Source organism: Trichoderma breve, chromosome 4 (genome assembly GCF_028502605.1).
Source record: "Trichoderma breve strain T069 chromosome 4, whole genome shotgun sequence".
NCBI lineage: Eukaryota > Fungi > Ascomycota > Sordariomycetes > Hypocreales > Hypocreaceae > Trichoderma > Trichoderma breve.
The window spans coordinates 1,244,428-1,269,948 of NC_079235.1; the positions used below are offsets into that span (position 1 = coordinate 1,244,428).

At 50.7% G+C, this 25,521-nt stretch overlaps 10 protein-coding genes across 10 annotated transcripts; 6 read left to right on the forward strand and 4 right to left on the reverse strand.

Annotated features, from left to right (window-relative positions):
• Nucleotides 1-165: 165 nt before the first annotated feature.
• On the reverse strand, nucleotides 166-1,335 carry T069G_06684 (uncharacterized protein; the record flags this gene model as incomplete). Its single annotated transcript, XM_056173894.1, has 3 exons — nucleotides 166-723; nucleotides 803-1,047; nucleotides 1,191-1,335. 3 exons carry the CDS (start codon nucleotides 1,333-1,335, stop codon nucleotides 166-168), a joined length of 948 nt encoding a protein of 315 aa, XP_056027473.1.
• Nucleotides 1,336-2,651: 1,316 nt separating this feature from the next.
• On the forward strand, nucleotides 2,652-3,146 carry T069G_06685 (cytidine and deoxycytidylate deaminase zinc-binding region domain-containing protein; the record flags this gene model as incomplete). The annotated part of the gene is made up of 1 exon (XM_056173895.1): nucleotides 2,652-3,146. The coding sequence occupies one exon, from the start codon at nucleotides 2,652-2,654 to the stop codon at nucleotides 3,144-3,146; it is 495 nt and encodes a 164-aa protein (XP_056027474.1).
• A 1,653-nt stretch (nucleotides 3,147-4,799) lies between these two features.
• On the forward strand, nucleotides 4,800-5,916 carry T069G_06686 (uncharacterized protein; the record flags this gene model as incomplete). Its single annotated transcript, XM_056173896.1, has 3 exons — nucleotides 4,800-5,387; nucleotides 5,622-5,652; nucleotides 5,708-5,916. 3 exons carry the CDS (start codon nucleotides 4,800-4,802, stop codon nucleotides 5,914-5,916), a joined length of 828 nt encoding a protein of 275 aa, XP_056027475.1.
• An 837-nt stretch (nucleotides 5,917-6,753) lies between these two features.
• Nucleotides 6,754-8,523, forward strand: T069G_06687 (beta-lactamase domain-containing protein; the record flags this gene model as incomplete). The annotated part of the gene is made up of 1 exon (XM_056173897.1): nucleotides 6,754-8,523. The coding sequence occupies one exon, from the start codon at nucleotides 6,754-6,756 to the stop codon at nucleotides 8,521-8,523; it is 1,770 nt and encodes a 589-aa protein (XP_056027476.1).
• An 886-nt stretch (nucleotides 8,524-9,409) lies between these two features.
• Nucleotides 9,410-10,876, reverse strand: T069G_06688 (ankyrin repeats (3 copies) domain-containing protein; the record flags this gene model as incomplete). The annotated part of the gene is made up of 1 exon (XM_056173898.1): nucleotides 9,410-10,876. One exon carries the CDS (start codon nucleotides 10,874-10,876, stop codon nucleotides 9,410-9,412), a length of 1,467 nt encoding a protein of 488 aa, XP_056027477.1.
• Nucleotides 10,877-14,980: 4,104 nt separating this feature from the next.
• T069G_06689 (insulin-induced protein (INSIG) domain-containing protein) lies at nucleotides 14,981-16,344 on the forward strand (the record flags this gene model as incomplete). The annotated part of the gene is made up of 5 exons (XM_056173899.1): nucleotides 14,981-15,188; nucleotides 15,258-15,281; nucleotides 15,327-15,871; nucleotides 15,949-16,095; nucleotides 16,141-16,344. 5 exons carry the CDS (start codon nucleotides 14,981-14,983, stop codon nucleotides 16,342-16,344), a joined length of 1,128 nt encoding a protein of 375 aa, XP_056027478.1.
• A 758-nt stretch (nucleotides 16,345-17,102) lies between these two features.
• T069G_06690 (prpF protein domain-containing protein) lies at nucleotides 17,103-18,290 on the forward strand (the record flags this gene model as incomplete). Its single annotated transcript, XM_056173900.1, has 1 exon — nucleotides 17,103-18,290. The coding sequence occupies one exon, from the start codon at nucleotides 17,103-17,105 to the stop codon at nucleotides 18,288-18,290; it is 1,188 nt and encodes a 395-aa protein (XP_056027479.1).
• A 212-nt stretch (nucleotides 18,291-18,502) lies between these two features.
• Nucleotides 18,503-20,681, reverse strand: T069G_06691 (calcineurin-like phosphoesterase domain-containing protein; the record flags this gene model as incomplete). The annotated part of the gene is made up of 6 exons (XM_056173901.1): nucleotides 18,503-18,573; nucleotides 18,633-18,721; nucleotides 18,774-19,073; nucleotides 19,130-19,574; nucleotides 19,638-20,412; nucleotides 20,481-20,681. The coding sequence occupies 6 exons, from the start codon at nucleotides 20,679-20,681 to the stop codon at nucleotides 18,503-18,505; spliced, it is 1,881 nt and encodes a 626-aa protein (XP_056027480.1).
• A 965-nt stretch (nucleotides 20,682-21,646) lies between these two features.
• Nucleotides 21,647-22,591, forward strand: T069G_06692 (emopamil binding protein domain-containing protein; the record flags this gene model as incomplete). Its single annotated transcript, XM_056173902.1, has 5 exons — nucleotides 21,647-21,848; nucleotides 21,921-21,947; nucleotides 22,023-22,159; nucleotides 22,220-22,454; nucleotides 22,509-22,591. The coding sequence occupies 5 exons, from the start codon at nucleotides 21,647-21,649 to the stop codon at nucleotides 22,589-22,591; spliced, it is 684 nt and encodes a 227-aa protein (XP_056027481.1).
• Nucleotides 22,592-24,113: 1,522 nt separating this feature from the next.
• On the reverse strand, nucleotides 24,114-25,494 carry T069G_06693 (uncharacterized protein; the record flags this gene model as incomplete). Its single annotated transcript, XM_056173903.1, has 2 exons — nucleotides 24,114-25,348; nucleotides 25,416-25,494. 2 exons carry the CDS (start codon nucleotides 25,492-25,494, stop codon nucleotides 24,114-24,116), a joined length of 1,314 nt encoding a protein of 437 aa, XP_056027482.1.
• Between the last annotated feature and the right edge of the window lie 27 nt (nucleotides 25,495-25,521).

The following is a 25,521-nucleotide window of genomic DNA, read 5'->3' on the forward strand; positions in this document are numbered from 1 at the left end:
GAAGAAAAGGCTCTTGATAAGGAGCAGTGCTCCTCACGACAGTAGGACAGGGGCAGCACAAAAGAAGAGGAAAGAAATCATAACCACAATTATATGTGCATCATTTATTCATTCATTGATTCAAATCCTTTCCCTATCCCTTTCCTTGCCACTCTTACCCTATCCTTATGGTGTATCAATCTTCACATCGTCCAAGCCTCGCGAGATGATTTCTCCCGCCAACTCAATCTCAAGCTCAATATCCGGCTGAGCCTCCTCATATAGCCAATGCTTCTCCCCCGCCATCTTGTAGTTATTCATCGCCAACTCATGCGGAATAATACTCTTCTTCAAACTCGGATTGCCCGCACACGCAGCCTCAACCTTGAGCTGGATCTCACAGCTGCGCTCCACCAAGCCCAGCAAAAACGCAGCCTCATCAACAGTCTGCCCAACAGTGATGATGCCGTGGTTGATAAGCAGGGCAGCTTTACCCTTGGGGCCAAGCGCCTTTGCAATCTGCCTGCCCTCCTGCTCGGCGGTCACGATGCCGGCATACTCGGTGTCCACGGCGAGAACGCCGTAGAGATCACACACGTCTTGGGTGATCATATCAAGGGGCTTGCCAAAGGCGCACCAGGCACGGCCGGCGATGGTGTGAGCGTGGCAGATGGCGTGGATGTTGTGGCGCGCCTTGTGGACTTCGGAGTGAATATAGTAGCCAGGGTTATTCACAGGGCGAGTCTACAACAACAAAAGTCAGCTTCGTGCCCCCCAACTCAAGTGATTGATGCAAATTAGATGGATGGGGGATTGATCATACCCGGTTACCGCCGACAATTTCACCATCGCTGATCCTCAAGCAGACCATGTCGCTGCCGTTGAGGAGGGCAAAGTGCTTGCCGATGGGGTTCATCCAGATCAGGTCCGGGAACTCGGGGTCACGGACGGAGATGTGGCCGGAGATGCCCTCAGTGTAGCCGTGACGGGCCCAGTTGCGGAAGACGGCGGCCATGTGCAGGACAATGTGCTTGCGGTGCTCGTGGAAGGAGGGGAAAGTTGGGATGCCTGATGGAGCGAGTGGTTAGCTGGAGGGGGATTCTCATGAGATGGAATGAATGCGAATAAATAGGTAGTGACCATCAAGTGGGATGTAGGTAGTAGAGATGAGTATTCATGCATGTGACAATGATCAATGGGGATGGTTGTACCTCGCAGGGGATTGGGGCCGCGGCTGAGGCTTTCCAGCTGGGATTCCAACTCCTCTTCCTCAACAGCGGGAGCAACGTTCATCTTGATGATGGACTGCTGGTGGGTGTGCTCCTCCTCGGTGGCGGTGGCAGTGGGTGGTGCCATGGTGATGAGTGTAATGAGTGATGCTTTATGTGGAGTTTATATGTAAGATAAGAGCCCAGATATTGTTCCTGTGCTACAGAGAGTATAGAGAGGGTATAGAGAAGAAGTATATAAACATGAAAAGGAATTGGATCTGGCTCAATGCCCAGCGAGCATCTCACGGGTGTTTATACTCTCTGGCACTCTCAGACACCCGCTGCAAGGGGTGGAGAGGCTTCCGATGACGGCCAATGGCAAACCTCATGTTTGGACTGATGTGAAGCCTGACGTAAGTTGGGTTGGCCGAAACGCTGTAGTCAGCCGTTAGTGTCGTCGTGGATTTCCTATTCCAGGCCTGTGAGTTGCTCGCTGGTGCTTCTCATACTTGCATGTCTGCTTCGGTTGTTGGGCGCTTGCATGCAGTTAAGCGGCCGGGATATGGCTATATGCGGTGTTACCCCACTTGTCGGGCCGACATGCATGTATGCGGTACGGATAGCTTCGATTGCCTCTATTCTAGTCGGGCTATGGATTGGATTATTGGCTTTGGGTATCCACGGCTCACGGCTTTCTCTCCATTTTGGAAGACGAGGGGTATTCCGTGGTTTTATAATGACGCTTAAATGGTCTGGAGAAGGCGTGCAAATGTTGTTGCTAACTCGGAGGGCGTTCCAATCGTGATCGGTCCGTATCTAAGAATTACCTGAAGTACTCTGTATTAGTAGATGATATGATATTAGGACTAAGGATAGCCGCGATGAAATACATGGATTTTCCCCCACGCTTGATATGATATCAAAGGCAATTAATAATTGTGTTGAATTCATCGCGCCCTATAAAGACATAATCATGGCAGCGCTTCATTATTCAGGCGATGGAAATGTCTCCATTAAACGACCATCGCTTCCAGGGTACTAGCAGCGAATTAATGTAAGCAGCCGGGCCAATCTGCATGCAAGCCACCGCCGTAACACAAGCACAAGCACAGCATGAAGCACAAGTGTAAGCGTTAACCCACCACAAAGCCAACCACACAACTAAAATGCCAACTACATTGCTTCACGGATCGCAATTGATGAATGTAATAAACATGAAGATAGAATTATCGTAGAATACGTGTGCTTGATTGATATTTACATGGTTGAATAAATCCAATTCTCATTGACAATCATTTTCCCCTCATCCCAATTCGGCCACTTACACGACCCATAACTGGTGCTACGCCTCACATTATCTCATCTCTATGACATTTGATGACATCCACGACAGCCACTCTCTCACCCTCAACCCCTCTCAAACACCAAACAGCCGTATTCACATATTCACAAACCAGCACAATGGTCAACAGAGAAGAAGCCCTCAAGCTCTGCGTCAGCCTCGCTCGTGAATCCCTCGAAGCAGGCGACTCCCCCTTCGGCTCCGTCCTAGTCGACGCCGACGGCAACATCCTCCAGAAAGACCGCAACCGCATCGTCACAGGAGAAGCAGGAAACTTCCAGGCCGACGCGACGCTGCACCCGGAACTGACGCTGGCTCGATGGGCGCAGCTCAACCTCACGCCCGAGGCCCGCGCCTCCGCCATCGTGTACACGTCCGGAGAGCACTGCGCCATGTGTGCAGCCGCCCACGCGTATGTCGGGCTGGGCCGGATCGTGTATGTTACTTCCACGGCGCAGTACCAGAGCTGGATGGAGGAGGCTGGAGTCGGAAAGGGCCCTGTGGCGGCGCTTCCGATCAATGCTGTTGCGCCAAATATTCAGGTTGAAGGACCGATTCCGGGGTTAGACTTGGAGGTTAAGGCGCTGCATCAACAGAGATGGCAAAGGAGGTAGCTGAGGGTGGAGGCGTCTATTCAGTAAACTTGAGAATAGATTCTCTTGGATGTATCTATGGCTGCTGGGAGAAAGCGTTGTGGCTGGGTTATTAATAAGTCTTGAATCATGTTTCGATACAAACAGCTCAACCTTGTTTCTCAAATCTGTGTATCCGTCACTGTTCACCTTGTTCCTGTCCCAAGAACTTTGCTCTGTTCTAATGACAAACGGCCAGCTGCAGGCATCCGATGTCCATTCCTTGGGAAACGCCGATTGCTCTTCATCAGTGCTTACGGGAGCATTGTCTGAGAAGTCTAGAGTAGGACTTTGAGGCCAGAGAGAGCATTTTTACCTGAGTTTGCATGTGGATGGCATCTTACATGAACTTGCATTATACCTACCTATCTAGAAGCGTTTATGTATGCACATGCTATAAATACATGGGACGCGGACATGTATGCGGGGTGGGGACTGGCGTGTTTGCATTTCTTTGTTTGAACATAGCAGCATCCGCCACCGCAAAGGGCAGCATCACCATGTATGTTAACATGGAGTCGATGTTAATGATTGGATTACATTTGTTCGCATCTCTGGCTAGTATCATGGCCGCGTTTGAGTAACACAGCACGTTCAAACGGAACTGGGCGTATATAAGGGGTCTGTGTAACACGCGTGCCTAGCATGGCTTTGAACACCTCTAGTGAAGAAGAAACTCGTTCGAACCGCCCTCAGAGGTGATCCATAGTAGCAGAAGTAATAGCAGTCTTCATACTTGTATTAACTTGAAGAAGCCCGGATGTTGGTGAATGGCAACGAACATTCACCCCTTCCCCGCCCCCTTTGCCTTTTCTAATTCTGTCCTCTCATCTTAGATCACGTCTTATCAATCTCTGATTGCTGCCTCAACGCAACTATTAAAGCAGTAACTGCCTCACGGATGAGAACCGGAAAAGTTGACCAACGCCGGAAATCCTGTTGACGGCTGTCTGCAGTAATAATGAAGAAGAACAGATATATTTATACTAAATAATTTTGATATGAAACATTCGGTAAATTGCCTCATTGTACCGTGTTCTAGAAGGCTGCCGTAGCTGGGACGTTTCAGTACAATCTCGCGCTAAGGAAATGGATTGTTGTATAATAGGAGATGGAAATAGACTAGATGCTTGTATAAAGCTGGAGTTTGAGGAGTACTTCACTTTGTGAGCTTCAATTTGGTCGGTAATTCTCCCATCGTTCCCGTTGATAGAGAGTGTGCAAACGCTTTGATGGGCAAATCTGAAGCATCAGATACATGTATTCCCACCACGAGCTTCCGTGAGGCAGGTGGATGTCTAGAGGCAGAAATAGAAGGATGATTGATGCATTCCATGTCCATCTTGGTTTTCTGGGCTCATATCTTGGATTTGCCGCCGGTCTCGTGTTTCAGCATAGTTTTAGCAACACGGGAGGAACGGGTACTGGCAACTGTAGTGACTGACGCGGCACCGTGACTATTGTTCGTCTGGGTTGCGCCATGGCTCTTCAGATGTGTATAGGAAGATGCCCTTCAACCCGAGCGAAGCATCTTGTTCATCCCGTGATTGTCAAAATATTGTAACGTTTAGTGCTTTCCCATTCTGCTGACAACTGCGAAGAGGGCAACCTCCCTCCCATGACAAGTTACAGGAAATGACCGAACAGCCCGTCAAATGCCCATTCCCATGTTGGCGGAAGCCCGTTGCCAGCATCCTCCCTACGTTTACCGCGCCCGTCTCGTCTGAGCAAAGCGCTACCATGACCACGCCCGAACAGGACATTACTCCAACGGCAATCGAATCGCCAGAAGAAAATGCTGCTCCAGCCACGGCCGCCATGTCTGATGACAAAGTTGATGCATCGGCCATCCGGAAGAAGTTCTGGAGAAGGCTATTAGAGAATTTCCGGCTCCCAGGACTAAGAAACACACCCACGTCTTCTCCGTCTACCGAAGAAGTTGGCGCAGGGCTGACCCTTGATGAGCTCTGGGATAAGCTATTTGATAATGGCCTTAGAAAAGAGAAATCACAACGCCTTTACAGTCTATTAAAGTATGACTCTTGCAAGGATGGTATTCTTAAACTGTACAAGGCGTACGACGAAAGAGCGGACACCAAGTTTCTGACAGCCATCAAGCCCGTTGTGGAGGGCCTGCTTGCCTTCAGTCCAGGGATCACCTCCTTGGCCAAGGCTAACAAATTGTTACCATTAGTATGGGGAAGCATCCAGATCTGCTTAGAGGTGAGCGTTGTCCTTATCGCTCTCACCTCACATGAGCAACTACCATTTTTGCTGACTTTTTTGAAGAGCGCAAAAAGTATCTACAGTGTTTCCTCCAGCATTCAAGCTTTGCTTGATAGCCTTGACACAATGCTACCGCGGTTAAAAGAACACGTCGGTCTATACCCTGACAATGAGCGTCTGCGTAGAATAGCTTGCGATGTGTATGCAGTTTACGTGGACTCATGTATACAGACAGTCTTCTATCTTGAAAGGCGAGCTTTGAGTGAGTAGACCCGTAGTGCACCGGCCGGCCTTTGCTTTGCTAACCAGTCTGAAAGAGAATTTCTTCTGGGAGTTGTGTCTTGCTTGCCGCGACAGCAGACGCTTTGCTGATGCAATGGACAAATTGGAAAAGCACGAAAGGGCTTTTCACCATGAGGCGGACCTGGCTTCTGCTACGGATGTGAAGGACATCCACACGGCCGTGAGCGGAAGAGCGCCTGATTTGATCGCACCAGCCAATTCACAGAGTAGCATCCATGAGTAGCATACATAGTGATGTGACTGTGTATCGTGACAGGCGCCGGATGGAGAGGACTTGTAAGGAGGCTGAAGGGGAGGAGCATGTGGCTTGGCACACAATCTGGTTCTTCTGGTCATTTGGGTTCAATCTTGTGCTTCTTCGTGTGAGCGACGAGGTTGTTGGGTTCCAATGCTATTTTTGGTTTCTTTTGGTTAATGCTATTTTTGACTTGACTTGGCTTCACTTAGTTTTGTGTTATTTGGTTTATTTTTGGTTTGTTCCGGATTGGACAACACACTTCGTTCTTTCTTGTTCTAGACTGGGCATTGTCAGGCGTTCTTTCTCCTTTCTATACCGGGTGTTGCTGCGGGGTGGTTGGGCGGATCTATTGCTTATAGACTCTACTCTTTCTTTGTTCTTCACCTCAAATTAGAACAGAACAATGAAATTCTTTTCTTCTCGACTTCCACTTCCTTTGACACGTGTGGCAAAGCCAAACAATCGAAGCAAGTGAAACACCAAAGACGGGATGGGTCTTGCAAGCATTGGAGTTTCGAGACGGCATCTCGACGGCGCAAAAGACAAAAAAAGGGGGGGACTGCAAAGATGAGCTGGAGACGCATGTGCCACTGCGGTTCCTTTGCAGGCCGTTCAGATTTACAACACTCTTGAGCCAATGGACTGGACAAGTTGCGATATTCATTTGAAAGGCGTTTGTTCACATCATGTCGAATTGCATCACACATACCTAGGTATAAATATTGCCTCGAATTTCCAGTTGCATTGGCTCATCAGAATCACCAATATGCCCATTAGCGGCCTTTCTACTTCGCAACACTTGGAGACAAGATTCAAGACACAATGCAAGTTGACCCTTTCCTTATTTTGCCCACCCCCTCTGTGAGTGATTATGATGTTGACCCAGGAACCAATAGGGCAGAAACCATCGCCGGGTCCCCGGGTGAAATAGTCCAACGTCTCGACAAGGCCCGCGATGCGATTGCCGAAATATTAAAGGAGAATCACATCGTTGGCCTAGCCAGTCACGTCATATTCAAGGGCGAAATCATATGGACGGCAAACATGGGTTACCGCGACATGGACCAAAAAAAGCCCGTGGATTCAGACACCATTTTCCCCATCGGCGCTCTGAGTCAAGGCTTCACGGCAGCTTGCGTGGCTCAGCAGGTGTACAGAAAGGGGTTGAGCTATGACAACAAGATTTCAGACTTTCTTCCCCAAGTAAACAACAGTGATGCGACAGTCGGCGATCTTCTCGGCCACCGCACAGGACTTCAAACGTCTGATCACTGGCCACACTTATCACGCGTTGGCGGCTTCCCCTGCAAGGTAAACGACAGGACGATTATTCCGACATACAATAACCTTGGGCCTCGGGCGACTCTGCGATCTCAATTCCTACACAATGGTATCGGTTACGTCCTTCTTGGGAAGATTGTCAGTCCAAAGTATGCAGACTACCTCAAAGAGAATGTCCTGAAGCCTCTCCAGATGTCCCGTACTCGAGTGACCGTGGATGAAACATCTGACTTGGAATATAACACGTCTCGGAGATACAGCGTTGGAGTCAATGGCCGACTGTTCGAGCATGCCCGAAAAGGGGGCACTTCTGGCCTGAATCACAACTTGATGCCATCAGTGCCTGTTGGAAGTATGATGAGCACCACAAATGATTTGGCCAAGTACTGCATCGCCCTCAATCAGGCATGGAAACGTCAACGTCACACAAAGGATGTGGGAATCCAGACGCTCAGACGCAAGCAAGTATTTCCAGATGTAGACTTGCTGTTCAATCCGCTCCAAGCTATAGGAGCGGGTGAAAAAGCAAATAAGAGTCACGCTGCTGGCTGGGCGACCTGCACGCTACCCGCTGTCATTGGAGATATTGGAGCCAACCCGGAGTTGATGAAGACGCAAATGCCGGAGCTCGGAACGGGCAGCGCCCCGGTCACGCTGATTTGGAACCAGAGCAGATACCACGGCACCCACGGCTTTGTCGGCCTGCTGCCGGAATACGAAGCCGCTGTGATAGTGCTGAGCAACACGACGACGGGCGACGACACGCCCGACTGGATCGGGCAGCTCCTTATCCAGGCGACTCTGGGTAACCCGTACAAGAATAACTATGCTTTCCTCGCTGGAATAAGCGCACGAAACGCACGCCAAGAGTATTTTGAGCTCGCTGAAAAATTACAACAAGGCCGACACACCAAAGGACCCACGAGGTCTCTGAGCGACTATGATGGAGAATATGAGAGCGCTGTTTCAGGTGAGAGCATCACTATCTGGAAGCGGTCATTTTTCTCGAGGCACCTGGGCAAAGAAGAGAGAGATGAGGACAAAAGGGGGCAAAGACTAAAAAAGAGCCCCCTCGCAATGACTCTTTGGGGTGCCGGCCTCGGAGGTATTCCACTACATCATCATCATGGAGATGTCTTTACATGGTTCCTGTCGTGGAATCAAATGGCCGAGCAAGAATTTCCCTTCGTCCACGATGCACAGTTTTACACGATCCAGTTCCAGCCAAACAAGAGCGGCACACTCATTGAGTCTCTGATTTGGGTCAACGATTCGGCGAAACCTGAGGGAGAAGTCTTTGCGCGCATTTGACCGCCAATAGAAGAATTTTAGAGTAGTTTAGATGGTAGTGATGACAATATTGATGCTTAACCCCCCTTGATTCGTGGAAATGTCTGAGAGGTGACGATTCGTTTGAAGTGTATGCTCCAGTAATTATAACTGATTGGGCAATAATTCATTGCCATTATCACCTTGTCAAAGCCAACGAGAGGGGAACAGGAAGCCTGTTTTACTAATCTATTCGAGTCTTCCTATTTTCACCGTAGAATATTGCTATTTCCACCGTAGCATTTACCCCCTTAATCGCAATTACCACACCTACATACGGATTTACAGTATAGCAGATTGGGAAAGGATATCCTATCAATTCTTAAAAGATGCATTTCCGGCACTTCAAAGTTGATGTTAACATTCCTTACGGACCGGCTCGTTTATGTAGCTCGTTGGCGTCAGATTGGAAAGCCAGCATACCTTCACTAACTTCCTCAGCCTCGGGGTTGGCTCAGGGTCAGTATCTAACGCGGCAGCTGTCGCAGCCAGCCTCACCATAGAAGACGCTGTTGCAGATCTTCGCGGTTGTCATTTTGTAGACCTTGCAACCTGCAAATTGATGTATAACTGAGAGCCCCTCGTAAGTGAAGAAATCACGATATCATATAGTCTTGTGTGATGCTGTAACATACGTGATGCGCCAGGGCGTCACACTGTAATAGGGTGTGGCCTCGTGGGAACTGTGGTATGCGCACAATAGCTTTCGTACGGGCACGGGCCATTACGGTGAAAATAGCAATATTCTACGGTGAAAATAGGAACACTCATCTATTTAACATGGAGGGATTTTCTTGAGGGTGGTTAAAGTTCCACAATCAGCTCTCTTCTGTTGATATTTGCTTCTCGGTGACAGGAGACCAACCGTTCAAGGTGGTCCGTCAATGACCTCCGGGATGATACGCCAGTTCATTTCGATATGCAGCTGGAAACGGGCATTCACCAGTTTCCTAAAAGTATCACAGTCTTGGCATATCTTGTTGCTGCTCAGTATGACGGCACTTTTCAACGAGATGGAGGGCTCATTCCTACTCAGCTTCATCAGATCTCGATGTGTCTTTTCTTTCTTCGACAACTTGCGTTCCTTCTTCTGTTGAGCTCTCATTGTAGTCACGAAAGTGTCCGACTCAAGGCTTGACAGTTCTTCGTCGGTTGTGTGAATCTTACGTTTCAGCTTATTGACCTCTTGCTCATCATAAGACTCACCAAGCAATCGATCATCTGCACTGAAGAGCTGGCGGTCCAAGTTAGTTTTCCTCTCTTCCAGATCACACACCTTGGCCCAGACAATAGACAGGTGCTTTCCTTCTTCCAAAGAGGTTTCCACTTCAAGGATTGAGTCTTCCAACGCCTGATCAGGCTGTCTGTCTTTAGGCAAGAATACGTGCTTGTCTAAGAAGTAGGCGATGAGCTTTTTCTCTGCATGGCAAGCATAATACTGGCCTGGCTTGCCCTGATCCCGGTTTAGATATTGCGGTTCTTCGAACCTATGGCCAATTATGGATGCGATGTAATAGACCTGCTCGGTCCAGGATGGCATATCATGAACGTTTGGAGGCAGTGAATCAACACCCCAACCACTAGTTGCCGATATCCGAGCAAACTGATTTCCCCGGTCAAGAACGGCAGCAGTTTTCTTGATCCACAGGACGTGGTAGCTTTGAATGGGACCATGAAGAGTTATTACCATCTCCGACTCGGATTTCCTGAAGAAATAGTTGTTCCGCTCACTCTCTGAAAGTGGCCCAGTGTATGCATGACGCTTCTCACCGTTCGAGTCACTGAGTAAGATAGCGATATGTCGCCTGTCTCTGTCACGTTCAGGGACGTTGTCTGCAGCCGCACGGCTAGAGCGACTATATCTCTCTTTTTCATTTCGGCGAGTTGGCTGTGCTAGATCCATTGCACTACGACCGTGACGGTCCTTGACGCATTTGGAGGCATTAGACTCGAGCAACGCTTTCACACTCCTCAGGCGACCCCAAAGGGCAGCCTCCATGAGCGCACTTCGTCCATTATTATTGGTAGCGTCAACATCCGCACCTTTCTGTAAAAGGAGCGACACCATCTCGTTGCTCTTTTCTGCTGCAGCCATAATCAAGGTTGTGTTTCCAGTCTCGTCTTTTCCGTGCAGAAAAAGTTTCGCCTCCGTTGAAGTCTCCAGATACTGGCTTACTGCACCCAATTTGCCGAATATACAATTCGAAATAGCCGACAGAATCTTCTTTTGCTCAAATGTATCACCGTCAAAAAGAGAAATAGTTTCCATTTCTCTCGCATCATCGTAGAGATTCAAAATTGGCCCCGACTTTGATTCAGTGCCAGAAATTGTCATTGCAGAGCGAAAAGAATCGGCCAGTTCGTCCTCATCACTATCTGAAGAATATAGGTTGTCATCCGTGTGATCTGCTTGCAAGCTGGAATTCACAAAACAGGCCCTTCGTTTGTCAATCTCGTAGCCGACAAGTCTGCTATTCTCATCGATGGGAAATATGAACTCATATTGGCCACCGGGGGCGCAGTGCGAAACGCGCTTCCCCGGATTCGCGACTCCATGTCGATGCAACTCCTCGCAGTAGGGGCATTTAACAGTAACCTGGGATGAATCCCAGCGAAGCACATAAATTTTTGGACATGGAGATAGATTACTAGACATACTGTCCTTGAATAAAATGGAATGGAATAGTTTTTGATAAAAAGAAAAGAGCAACTAATTTGATACACAAAGGCCGTTTTGCTCCCCGCACTTTTGACGTTGGCCGAAGTCATTGAGACAAGTGTGCCTGGTCACATGCTGTCGACGCCTCTTTTGGAAACATGCTGCATTCCACCACTGGCTGAACACAGCAAGTTATTGGATTGGACCGAGAAGATGGATTGTTGGGCAGAGGCCAGGACTTGGGTCGGGCATAACTATGGAGCACATATAGCAGATGGAATCCCCAATTACCTGGTGCTATTTCGTACTCAGCGTATGTGTACTTAGCAAACTGTTAGTACCTAGGTAGTCAGTGTAATGGGACCTTTTGAGATCCTTCTTCGTTAGTAGTCAAAGTACCTGGCATAGATTGTAGCACACTGCCCATGAGTTATACCCATACCATCGCTTCCACTTTTAAATCTTATTACTACCTAATGATGCCCGGTTCATTGAACATCTGCTACTCTCACTGTCTTCTACGAGTACTAGGCATGTACCACAAGGTTTGTACCGCCTGCAGGCAGGCAGCTTGGCCAAAAGTTTAAGCGCATCTGGGCCGCTCACGAGACGCCACGCGGACCAGGAACGCGAGGGGGGCCAAAGGGGGGAATTCTGCTGTGGTTGGCTGGACGTTGATGCATAGCTGACCTCCGTGGTAAGCCCAAGTAGTTCCAAGATGAACATGTTGCCTTTGGGTATTGGTACACGTGCGCCAATGGGCGGCATTGAAGATTGATGTCCATGTTTGTCGATTTTACACGACTGCTTATGTGTTGCCGAGCACCGACAGGGTTCTGCCTGATTAAGTATGGATGTACGAGCACCTACTACTAAGGTATGGAGCCCTTCGTATGTACTTGCATGCACGAGTATATTGAAATGCGGGGAGAAGAGACACAGAGTCAAAACATGCATTGTCACATGTCAAGATGAATGCTGAAATCGCCGTGTTCCGTGTCCCGTGGCTCCGTCCAGATTTGAGTTTCGTGAAATGCGGCACGGCCAGCTTCTGACTCGCCTCTTGGTTCCTGGCCCGGAGGCACGCCTTATCCGCTTGGCTGGGCGATGAAGCGACGAAGAAAAGAAAATGCCATGGCGAAAGAAGAGAGGGCCAATGAGAGGAGAGGGAATGTCATCCCGGGCGGCAACTTAAACTTCTCCCCCTCTCGTATCTCGTACATATACCAGTCTCTGTATGTATATACGAGTACTAGTAGTATTAGTAGTAAGGTTGTAAGGGTGTAACAGAAGGGAGGGGGGATGAGGAAGCGTGGTGATTTGACGATGCTGGGGAAAACGGGGTGGGATAGAGTTGTGCCGGGGGTCGCTTATGCGGCTGCTTTTGAGTGTGCGGAGAAATTGCAGCCCAGCTGACTGATTTACTTTTTACTTTTTACCTTTTTATATTATTTTTGTCTGCTTTGGCGTCTACCGTATTGGTCTCGTTTTTCGATAGGTTGAGTTTTAATTCCGCGAGTGCATGAGGTACGACTTTAGCACAGTATTGCTGCTTGGCATGGGTTCTGTAGGTACCAGAACCGACTCGTTTATATCCCCCCCTGTTTCAAGAGCCGCAGCTGTAATAAATGAAGCAGCTTGATAATCCAAAGAGTGACAAATGATGTCCCCCCTTTGTCTCTACAATATTGGCGTATCCCTTGGAGAAGTGGCCCCGTCAATTATACGCCTGTCCCTCGTGATGAGCGGCGAAAACGGATATTTGCAGCTTTGACATGCGGAGCAAGCGCCTGAAGAACTGCCCTAAAAAAGGGCTCCATCGCACAGTGCGGAAAATCTGGGGCTACAAGTCACTCGGAGTGCCGGATACTGGTCTGCACTACTAGTTAGGGATCTGCGCTGTCGGTGATGGTCCCGTGCTTGCCATCTTTTGCAGGTGAGGAGGCCGACGATCTGTATGACATGCAGTTATTATGCATTGGAACTAGGCATGTGAGTTGTTCATAGTTTGAATAACCTGAGAGTTGTGGCGCCTTTCTTCAACGGTCCGTTCAGTTGATGGTGACTAGCGCTGAGCTATTGCTACACCATTGTGCAATGATGGCTGGAGGATGGGCACGGGCCGGGGTAAGTCACGGAGTCGTCAATGCCATTGAAGTATCAAATCAAGTCTGTCGGGCTACGGGCGCTGAAACCCGGGCTCTTGGTTCGGAAACCATCTTGGCCGTCGGAAATGGGCTGGAGCTGAGAGTTGCCGCTGTCAAAAGAGGCTGAATGCATATTGTGCGAGGCGGCTCCATGTACATCATCTGTGCTGCTGCGTGTTGCCTCTTTTGTGTCTGGTGCATGTATAACATTAGCCGCCGGCTGGTTATATACACGTATGTAGATCATATAGTACTGATGAACGATCTATTCAAGCTGCCGGTATCTAGTCACAATGACAATGAGTGCGTATTATGCTCGTATATATATGCAATTCTCAATGAAGATCCAGGCTGACAAGCTGATTATGTTGAATCTACGGGGTACCACCATCTATAAGTTCCCCACGCAGAGTTCACACTGTCCGAGCAGGGTGTCTTTGAAAGGGGGCCAATATTGCCCGCCTAGGCCTAGTCATGTGCAGCTTTTGGGCCTGTTCGGGTATTTTTGTTGAGGGGCGCGCTGCATGCATAAGAGCCAAAGAGCGTTCGACGAATGCGCTGCGTTCCTTTTGCCTGTGTTGTGTGTATAAAGACAAGAGAGAGAAGAGTGTACAGTACATACATACAGTCGAGGGCAAGATTGGGCCGAGACGAGTTTCATTCGCAGCCATTGAAACACACTGGACGCCATTTAAAGCAGCCGGACACCCCCTCCTCCTCTTCTTGGGCTCTACTGTTGTTATTGCTACGATAGCCTATTTCTCATCTGACTCTCTCTCTCTCCTTCTCTCTTCTCCTTTGCATCGGTTCGGTCGGGTTCAGCCGAAACGGCCATCTCCGCTTGTCCCCAGCAAAACAGCTGCAATCCATCTGCAGCAGCCCGGAATCTAGCCTAACCGCCCCCTGGTGCAGGCTGTATGTCAGGTACCTTTTGAGCTGTAGTGCAAACGCAACGCACAGCCAACAGCAACAAGAAGCAACATCCTTTGATCACTGGCACAAAAGAAAAGGTATGTAAATCAAGAGAAAGAGGAAGAAGAAAGAGAGTGAAAGAGCAAAAAAGACAAGACATGAACAAAGTCCCACATTCCCCATTTCCCGTCTTCGTCTTCGTCTTCGTTCTTTTTTTGGTGGCCCGATCCACCCGCTCTGTTGGGGCCCTGACACATGATGCATAAAGCAAAAACTTACCACCCGAGCATCATGGCAGAGCCACTTTTGCCATGTGATAATGCAACACAACGCTGACTCTTGTTTCTTGTTTTTGTTTTGACTCGCAGCATCCGAAACTACATCATTCCATCTCCTTTTCCTTCGCCCTCAGTCGTCAGCGGATCCACCAACCCCGAAGCTTAATCAGACCATCAATTCGCTTTCGGAAGCTCAAGATCCCAGCCTTAGCGGTGGAGCTGCCACGCCGTCATCGCAAGCATTACAAGCATTATCCAAGGCATCGTTTTACGTTTTAAAACACGGGCTTTCGTCTTCCCTGCAGTTCTGCCTACTCTTGACTTGCGCACGCGTCATACCGGCATTGATACACTCGCTGTACTCTAAGACATTCTCGACATCGGTTGATATTTCAGCGGGAAAACACACACACACACAGAAAAAAAAAAGACACAGCGCAAACATGAACGATAATACAGCAGCAGACGGTCCTCCCTTGTTCCGCCCCATCCCTCGCCGGCCCTTCGTCTTCGATCTCAAGTGCTCAACGCCTCAGCCTCAGAGCCTCACGCCTCCCAAGGACGACGAAAGCGACAGCGAAGAGCAGCGCCTCGAAGACGAGATCCTCCTCGCCCGCTTCCGCCGCGACCTGCTCAAGTCTGGCTTCCTCGGTTCACGGCCGTCTGACGACTCTCCGCCCGACTCTCCCACACTGCTCACCCAGTCGCGGTCCACCGCAGACCTCAATACTTCGACACTGGCAGGTATTTACGACTGTTCAGACCAGGACGAGGTCTTCAATGGCGCAGGCGACGATGACGAGGAGGAACTGCACAACCCCTGGGGGACAGGCGCCGGATCACCGGTGAAGCGGCGCGATAGCCTCAGCCGTGCTACATACGAACTCATGCGCGATCGATCAAGACGCCAGTCACACGCCAGCACCGAGACGAACCGTCCAAAACAGCCCACAACTCCCGGATCCAGGGCGCTATGGTTGGCTTCGCGAGCCCTAGTGCTCTTTGTGCTAGGAGCTGGCTACGGAGTGCTCGTCACTCACCTACACCAGGAGCAGGGTCTGCTTCAGCTATCCGACGCCGGCAGTGGGATCCCACGATACAACGGATCATACACTGCCATGTGGGGGTTTGCGCTCGCCGGCGTTGGCATGGGCGCGCTGCAGCCGTGGGTTGACGGCGAGTGGGACGGCATGTTTGGCTGCGACAGCGGCGATACAGAAGTCGATTCGGTCGAGTCTACGTATGATGACGACGAGAGACAGCCCCTACCAGAGACGGACTGGGCGCTGGTGATGAGAGCAATCGGCGTCTTCGTAGGCGTCGCCTTTGCAGTTGTAAGTCGAACCTCAGTGTCACACTATCTGCGGATTTGCGTAACGTAACGTGACTAACATGACATGCTCCAACGCAGCGTCGTCTCTCATGGACATCAAGCTCACAGGTCTCATTGGCCGTGGCACTGGCCAACTTGTTCCTCTGGTGGCTGATTGATAGAACCATGCCCGCCCTCGTCGTGTCCACCGTCGTTGGCCTCGCCGGAACCGTCTTCCTCCTGAGCGTCAGCCCCGACATTATCCGTGCGCCCTCGACCACGTTTGCGCAGGCCAACAGCAGCTTCTACGCAGAGCCCCAGGCCGAGCCGGCGATGATGCTGGGCGGAATCGCCAGTCAGGAAACCATCGAGGCGGGCATCTGGATCCTCAGCGTGCTGTTCTGCACTTGCCTCTGCTTTGGTAACATTGGCCGAAGGCTGGCGAGGGGCAGGTCAAAGGGTCGCTGGGCTGGGCAGCATCTTTACGGCCGATAATGATTAAACGCCATTTTGTCATGAAACCCTTTTTTTCTCAAATTTTCTTCTTGGGTCTTTCTTTCTTAGAATAACCTCATGGAAATGGAAAACTGGTAGAAAGGGTTCAAAGCGGGACTTCTGGACAAAGCATTGCTTTTCACTTTTTCTTTCTTTCTTTTTGAGCTGTACTCTCTGGAGCAGCGATATGCATGCATCATCATAGCGGATACCATGGATAGGTATTTTTTATTTGGGGAACATTTGGGTATCGACGGCGCTTTCAACAGGGCAATTGGGCAACAGGTATTTGGTGACAATGTCTACTATGACGGAATCTTTTATAGAAGGGCATTTCGGGATTACACAAGTATCACGACACATGAGTTTTGGACTGGAGTTTTTTCTTGCATGGAACTGCCTATGAAGTAGTGCCACTGCAGTAACACAAATTCTCAGATGACTAATTGCCGCTACAAAATGGTGCTTTGTGTTAATAACTTGTGAAAGAGTGTTATTAGTGCCGAGGTAAATCAACTCTTGTAAATGATCTCCTGTCAAAATACCCGCATGTCGTGCTAGCTTCACCCAACCTCCTCGTCGTTTTTATCCCTACCGTAGAATCAGCTTTACCACTACCTAGTACTTAGACTAGCAACCAAATCCTCTCCTCCACAATATCACACAGTCTCATCACCACGCTAATAACACAACAGCCCCTCTCTTTCTAAACTCACACAAAACTCACAATCACAATCTCAATCTCAGTCTCAAGAACAATGCGCCGCCTCCCCGCCTGGTTCGTCCGCAGCGGCACCTCCACCGGCCTCCTCTTCTCCCGCGCCTCACTCCCCCCGGTCCCCTGCCAGTGGCAGCCCATCCTCGCCCCCGCAATGGGCTCCCCGGATCCCCTGTACGCCCGCCAGCTCGACGGCATGGGCTCCGGCATCTCCTCCACCTCAAAGGTAGTCGTCGTCGGGCCTCCGTCATCTTCTTCTTCTCTTTCTAGCTCCGGCGCCGCCTCCGGGTCCGGGTCCGATGTGGGGCCGACTGTCGACGCCGAGTTCACCTTCGTCCAAGTCGGCATCCGCGACGGCACCCTCGACCTCGCAGGCACATGCGGCAACATGTCCGCCATTGTCGGTCCCGCGGCGTGGGACATGGGCTTCGTCCCGCCTTCTCGGATCGCTTCCCGTATTTCGTACGACGCTGCCACGCGGTCTCGCTGGGCGACGCTGCGCATTCTCAACACGAATACCAACAAGGTCGTCGTATCACGGTTCCAGCTTGACGGTAGCCCGCTCGCGTACTCCCCGCACGGGGACTACGCCATGGACGGTGTTCCAGGGACACAATCCCCCATCACGCTCAGCTTCTTAGATCCCGCCGGCGCAAAGACCGGTCGAGCTCTTCCCACGGGTAATCCCATTGACGAACTCCATCTTCCCGACGGGAGCACTGTCAAGGCATCGCTCGTCGACGTTAGTAATCCAGGCGTATTCATCACCACATCCAGCCTCGGCATTGACGACGCCACAGCAGCGACCCTCACCCCCTCCCTTATCGAAGCAAATGCCCCCCTAAAAGCCCGCCTCGAACAGATCCGCCAAGCCGGCGCCTCGGCAATGCGCCTGGACCCCAAGATCGAGAGCGTGCCCAAGGTAGTCATGCTACTACCCCCAACCGCGAAAAAGTCCGCCGAGACGGACATCCAGTGCCTCGCCATGTCCATGGGCCAGGCGCACAAGGCGGCGCCCCTGACGCTCTCGCTGTGTCTGGGCGCTGCATCGCAGATTGACGGGACGATTGCGGCGGAGATGATGGGGGGTGAGAAGAAGTCTGTGGTTAGGATTGGGCATCCGAGCGGCGTGGTGGATGTTGGGACGACGGTGAGGGATGGGAAGATTGAGGAGGCGAAGCTGTTGAGGACGGCGAGGGTGTTGATGAAGGGGGATGTTTATTATTGAATATTATAGGAGCACCTTTTGGAGAGTAGAGCAAGGAGACTCTCTTTTTATTTTCATTACTTATATAACAGAAGTAGCGTTGTGGCTCAAGCGAAGTTGCGTTGCGGATCGCATTTATTATATTTATTATATTTGACGGCATATCATCATCTAAGAGTCTAATCTTTTCTCTCAACTATAATATTCATGTATACATTAACTCGTGGAAGGCTTTACTGAATCGCAACAGGGCAGTTGTCAATGTTTTCTTGCCACGCGAGCTTCGCATAAGGAAGCATATAGTCTACTACAAGTTAGCTTCAAGGGTCACAAAACAACAGATTCTATAAGAGATGGACATACCCTGCGAAGTAAAGCTGCAGTCAATGTAGCAGCTTACCATGTCGGAAGTGTAGTTGGCACCCAAATCCGACAGGATTAATGACTCGATACTACACAACAATTAGTGTCATATTGCCAATTGCTATGTAAAAGGTGGCTTACAAGTCGAAAAAGACCAGGTCAACGACTTCGGGGTCCTTGCCCTCGGGGAAGTTGGCCTCGGCCTGGAAGTAGCCGGGCAGGCTGTAGTTGGGAATGCCAGTGTGCTCAGTGTCGTCACCATCGGTGCCCCAGTCATCAGTGGTGGCATAGCCCGAAGTAACGACCTCTTGGCGACGGACGACGCCGTGGCTCTGGCGCATCTCGCGGCGGGTGAGGTAGCCCAGAGAGGGATCAGTGCATGAGTCGCGGGGGATGGGCATCGTGGCGAGATCACGCTTAGCGATGGGACCCTTGTTAAGCCTAAGTGGTGTTAACATGACAAACATGTCTAGATGGGAATAAAATGATAAACTTACTTGGGCAAAACAGTCTTGGCCAAATCATATGGCACATCAGGGATGTAGAGGAAGACGTCACGGAAAGGAGAAACGATAAAGTTGTCGTCGTAAGTAAACGGTCCCTGGTGCAAATCGAAGCGGATTGCTCCGGTGTTGCCAATAATCAGGCGCGACTTGTCCTCACGAGTCTTGTTAACAACAATAGCAGTGACGGCGGGCACGACAACGCCGGGGAAGATGTTGCTCGAGTTGTCAAAAGGCACGCAAGAGATGCAGTAAGTTTGAGGAGCGCAGCCATACAGATCGCCCAGCCTGAGATCCTCGCGCACCTTGGTAATATCCCCAGTAACACGCAGGCCGGAGCCGTAGTCAAACGCCTGCTCAGTCTGCTTGGTGTGGTAGATGAACGTCTGGCGGTTCCAGTCGAGGTATCGGCGCGAATACACAAAGGGGGACTTTGCGCCTGCTTTCGCGGGACGGGTTGGGTTGGCAACGCCGTGAGGGTTCTTGACTCCGTTGTAGCCACTGTTGGAGGAGCTGAAGCCCGTCATGGACATCCAGCCAAGCGTCTCGCAGTAGCGGCCGGACTCAATGGCCACCGAGTTGTCGTCGTAGACGGCAAAGTCACGGATGTGGCTGTGGCCTCCGAGGATTTGGATCGGGGTGGTGGGATGGACCTTGCGGATCTCGTTGAAGACAGTCTTGAGCGTGTTGGACGAGTCCGTCTGGCGCACGGGATTGTGGCCAAAGAGGACAAAGACGTCGATGGGGTCGCAGGTGTTGATGGCATCAGTGAACCACTCCTCCTTGACCATGTCCGCGGCCTTGAGCACCTGCGAGGCGTTGGAGTTGCCCGTGAAGTCGAACAGGACGCCAAAGGCCATAACACGAAGGCCCTTTTCGGTGGTGAAGTAACGGTGCGTGGCTCCAATGTACTCGTACTGACCGGATGTCTGGTTGAAGGCTTTGACGTTGGATGTGACATATCGGTCGCCCCATTTGCGAGCCCAGTTGTTGAACATTTGGTACGCCACCTCGGACACATACAGCTCGTGGTTACCAATCGTCAGCAGATCGTAGGCAATCTCGTCAAAGATGGGCATCGAATCGGTGCCGTCGATAGTAGTGGCATCTGAGACGCCGTTGCCATCGTGCAGATCGCCAGTGTCAATCAGAAGCAGGTCGACGCCCATGTTCCCGGCCGTCTGCTTCATACGCCGCGAAAAGGTGACAAAATCACCCCAGTCGGCGCCATAGTTTTGCTCCTTGAGATGGCCCTCCAGCCAGCCATGCGTGTCAGTCTAGTCGCAAGATGCAAGTCAGTATACAATAGTCACCAAAACCTACGACAACAGCAGTATCGGCATACCGTATGCAGAAAGTTGAGTTGACCCCATTCAAGAGGCGCCTTGGGTCCGTATGCCGCATTGGGCACTCCAGGCTGGATGCGCTTGACATGGCGAACATGCTCGACCGTGTTGGTAGGGCCGTAGCACGACGAGTCGCTCCCACAGGCCAGCGCCGTGGGGAGCAGAGCGGCGAGCCCGCTGGCAACGGCGAGAGTCTTCATCTCTGTGAGCGGTGGACCAATTGACGAAGATCTCTGGGCAAACGGGCAGACAGAGAGACAGAGAGGTCGATCGGACTGGCACACAGAGAGACACTGTCTTATACTATCCGTCATCGGCCACCTCCGGACCCTCGCAATCTTGCCGATCTGCCACTCCGCAAGTCAGCACAGGCTCGCCGAAGAACTTGTGTAGCTTGGCGTTCACCTCTTTCCCCAGCTTTGCAGTTAGTATGCAGTGGCCATTGCCGACCTTCCTAAAGCGGCATCACGGCCTGCGGAATCCGGCGACTGATCCGATGCAGTGCCACCCCGATCCAGGGCCCGGCCCATCCACTGATAGATAGGCCAAGCAGCGTTCCTGGCTGGCCCATGTGGGCTGCGTGGAAACTTGCCGACGAGCATATCGGAGCGGGTTGTTGGTTGGCGCTGCGAGGCGTCTCGAACGGGTCACCGAGCCTTTAGAGTTTGAGTCTGTGAACATGACACAATTGTCCAGCCACAGCTAGAATAGAGTAGTAGTTTGCGGCTGGATATCATGTTGGTAGGGACTTTTGGAAAGAGTCAAAGCTCTGTTAGTGAGCCGATGGCATGGGTTCTTTGCTATCCACGTGGGCCTTATCAATCGGCATTAGCCAGTCACTTTTCAGACGAAGTCGAAGAAAGTAAGACTAAGACTCATGGTGAAACTGGCAATTTTTGTAGCAATTGATCATTCTAGAAGAAAAAGAGAAAAAATTAAGCCAAGAGAAATGAATCATCCAACCATGTCTTCAATTCAATGCACCGTTTTCCAGCAACTCTATCACTCATTTGTCAACCGCCGCTATCTTGAATACACCGCTTCCATCAAACCATGCCCACCGAAGCTCCACAAGCCTCCGAAAAACCTCAATCCTTCAACCAACCGCCCTACTGTACGATACACCCTCGTCACTTCATCTTACTTGTCCATAACACTAATCGCAATGGACCATCCCTACTACCCTCTCGGCGTCTCCATCCCCAATTACCGCCCAAATGACCTCCCGCTCTCCCGCTCCCTCCCCGTCTTCGGGACCCTCATCGGCGCCGTTGTAGTTTCGGCCTACCTCCTCGCCGGCTCCGGCTCCGGCTCCCGGCGCCATGTCCGGCCCATCGACCGATTTGCCGCTTCGTGGTTTGCATTGTGTAAGTTCGTTCTATTCATGTGTGCTGAATCTAGTCGGGACATATGGCTAATCGCAAGCTCTTTGAGAACAGGTGGCTTCTTGCATATCGCCTTTGAAGGTTGGTACTCATACTGCTGTGAAAAGCTCATCTTACTTCATCGTACAAGCAATTTGTCTGACTCATCTCATATAGGATACTACATCCTTTACCGCACAAGCATCTCCAGCAAAACCACGCTCTTTGCCCAGCTCTGGAAAGAATACACTCTCTCCGACTCACGCTATCTGACCTCCGACATCTTCACCGTCTGTGTTGAAACCATCACTGTTGTAAGTCCTTTCTTCTACCCTTGAAAACTCTTCTCACAATCATCTAACCCACTCATCTAGTTTGCCTGGGGACCATTGAGCCTTATCGCCGTCCTCTGCATCTGCACCAACCATCCATCCAGACACCTCTTCCAAATCGTCGTCTGTGTCGCCCACCTCTACGGAGTGGCCTTGTACTATGCCACCAACTGGGCTGAGCAACGCTTCCACGGCGTGTCGTACAGTCGACCCGAGTTTCTCTATTTCTGGATTTATTACGTTGGATTCAACGCCCCGTGGGCCATCGTCCCCTTCTGTGAGTGGCCAGCACCTGGCGGAGAGGCTTCAAAATCTGACCGTCCCGTGATAGTCTTATTGGCGGATAGCTATAGACGGATAGTGACGGCATTTCGAGCATTGTATGAGAAGGAGTCTCAACAGAAGAACGAGTAGAGGGTAGCCATTGTGCATAACTTTCTCGTACAGATTGAGAGGCGTCGCTGGTGTCACCCTTCTCTCATATTGGCGCTCCATCTCCCACTTCCAACCAGGTTGACCAACGGACTCTGCGCATTGCTTTCAGGTCGGCTCCCCCAATCCGGCCTCACACTTATGAGTACCATACAGGCACAAGCATTAAGCAGGGGACATACCTCATAGTGGAACAACGCTCGGAGTTCAATTTCTGGCTCCTCCAATCGCGGAACGTCCATCTAGTGCACTAGTTTACCCCCTTGCTTCCCATCCTCAGCCTCACTCTCGTCCATTTCCGCGCCAAGCATTCACGTTTTTATGCAGTCGAATGTCAGTACGTCGTACGCGAGATGGAATAACCCCCCTTCTCCTCAGATCTACACGGGCGTGCCGCTCTGTCCCGGTATACTAGAGCCAACTTTTCTCCTAGTAAAACAGCTAGTACCTGGTTCATAGAACCACTGAGCTCTGTGTGAAGTAGGATCCTACGCAATGATGATATTTCAATGCATATAGATAGCCTGTTGCCAATAAGAGAAAAGTAGGACGAGCGAGAGAAGGCTACATCCTATTTCCTACTCTGCTCTGGAAATTAGCCGTAGGTGGCGTCTAGTCTCGTATGATACTGCACATGGGCGCTCTGATTCATCCAGATTATTCGTCTCAAATCATCGACTGCATGCTCATACATGTAGTCCTCGGCACTACAAAAGAACCCAACATACTAGTCTCGCAAAACATGCCGTGTTTAATGGAAGCCTTCTTCTCCCTTGCATCTAGCCTCAGCCCGCAACAAGCCGATACAGTATTTGATCATCGACCCGTATGCTATTGGTCTGCACTCGTACGGCTGAGTGTCCCATCAGAAATGACAACTTAGACCGGTCTTGCCTCTGCATAATACATGTCTGCTTCCAAGTCGATCTAGACCCATATAGGTCATGCAAGGGGGACCGGATGTCGCTATGCAGGCATGACAGCGCAGGCTACAAGGATTTGATGCCTTCGTTTTTTCTTTTTATGACTTCACAGCATTCTTAGCGGAATTTGTATTCTTGTAGCTCACCGTAGCAAATGGTGTTTTAGAAGGCAAGTTCGGGTACACAGGAGCAATCTCTACGGTATCCTCAACTACAGGTTAATGGCATCAACATGGATGTGCAGGATAACTTATGTCCTGCACACAGTTTATGGTATGTATCATCAATTTAGATTCAATCATCAAAAGGCACTATAAAATATTTTATGCAGTCAATTGTTAACCCTAAAGAAAAATAACCGGTGCACTTTGTAAACCTCCCGTGCCCATAGCCAACACACTACAAAGACCCGCATGGCAGAGCAGAGAATCGTCAATCAGAAGCACAATATCCAAAGACTATGCTCTGGCTAAAAAGTTCTCCCCTCTGCCAGCAATACATGTATCTAATAATGACTGCTTTTCCCAATCTTGCCAAACCGCCTCTTGGTTTGACTCCCATGCTCCAAGAGGCAAACCGATCTACAACAGGGAACCTGGCATACCTGCCATGGGAAACTTCAACTCAACCTCAATCTTAATCGACTTGCAGTCGTCCGAGTCCTTAGAAACTTTGGTCAAATCATCTGCAACCTTGGGTCCCAGCATGAACCTCTGGTCATCAAAACTGATGGCCTTGAGAGCGATGGTAAAGTTGTCCAGCTGTCCAGGCATAAACATAAGAGCGTTGGCAGGTCTTGTAAGGGTAAACAGCTCCCCGCCATGAGCTTTCAGCATGTCTCGTATGTGGCTCTGCACCTCTCGGACGCTGAGCTGGCACTCGTCGGCCACCACCGCGTCGCCGAAATCGGGCCACCGGATGTGCACAATCACGTTTCTGAGGGCTGGCTTAGCTTCAACGCGGTGTTTCTTGTTGGGATGTTGCAACGTCAAGCGTTCAAAGTCGCTCACCACCTGCGGTTCGGCTTCGAAAGTGACCGGAGGTCGAACCTGATCGAAAGTAACCAGAGGTCGAACCTGATCCTTGATAGCCTCAGGCGCAGCAGCTGGAGCAACAACTGGAGCAGAAGCCGTCTTTGCAGCCTCAGCCTCGCGCTTCTCTGCTTGTCTCCTTTCACGATGGGCCTTCATAATGTTACGAACCCAACCCTCGTCAAGCGGCTCCGGACGACCACTGGGAGATACGCGGTAGAAGGCGCTCGCCGGTCCATAGTTGGGACAAACGTAGCTTCTCGAGCGAAGGCTGGGATCGGCTTTGATATCAATAATCTCGTCACACAGGTTCCTACCACGCCAGAGGCTCTGCGCCCTGCGGCCCCTCGCAAAGTGGCTAACACTGACACTATCCGAGCTAAAATCATCCGAACTGTCGTAATCCGAATTGTTCGAGATACGAGGATCGTGAGGCTCAACCGTGGCTTCGGGAACTGGGGTTTTGGAAGGCGTCTTCTCCTTCGTCTCCTTCGCCTGTTCTTTGACAGATGCAGCCCTGGCAGCCTTCAACGCTTCTACCGCCTTACGTTTCGTGAACGGATAGGCGTCAGCGGTTTTGTCCGCCATGTACTTGCTCAGCTTCTCAGCCGACTTGCGGTGCAGCTTCTCCAGCACATTGAGAAACCCGACCCCCGAATCGAAGAATAGGGTGGACCGGTGGCCACCCTCTGTCTTGAGGATGTTGACTTTCCACTGGTCGGGGGCCTTGACCTGCGAGAGAACCTCGAAGCTACATTCCTTGCCGTGAATGTACTGGAGGTTGGCTACATTGACGAAGAGGTCAGTAAATCACTTGGAGCAAGTAAAGGTATGAGAAAGTTCCAAACTCACATTTGATCAGCTCAATGTAGTACAAGCCGCCATGGTCAGAGGTAGTTCCAGTCATGTTGGTTGCGTTCGGCGGGCACATTGTCAATTGCATGAGTAAACGAACAAG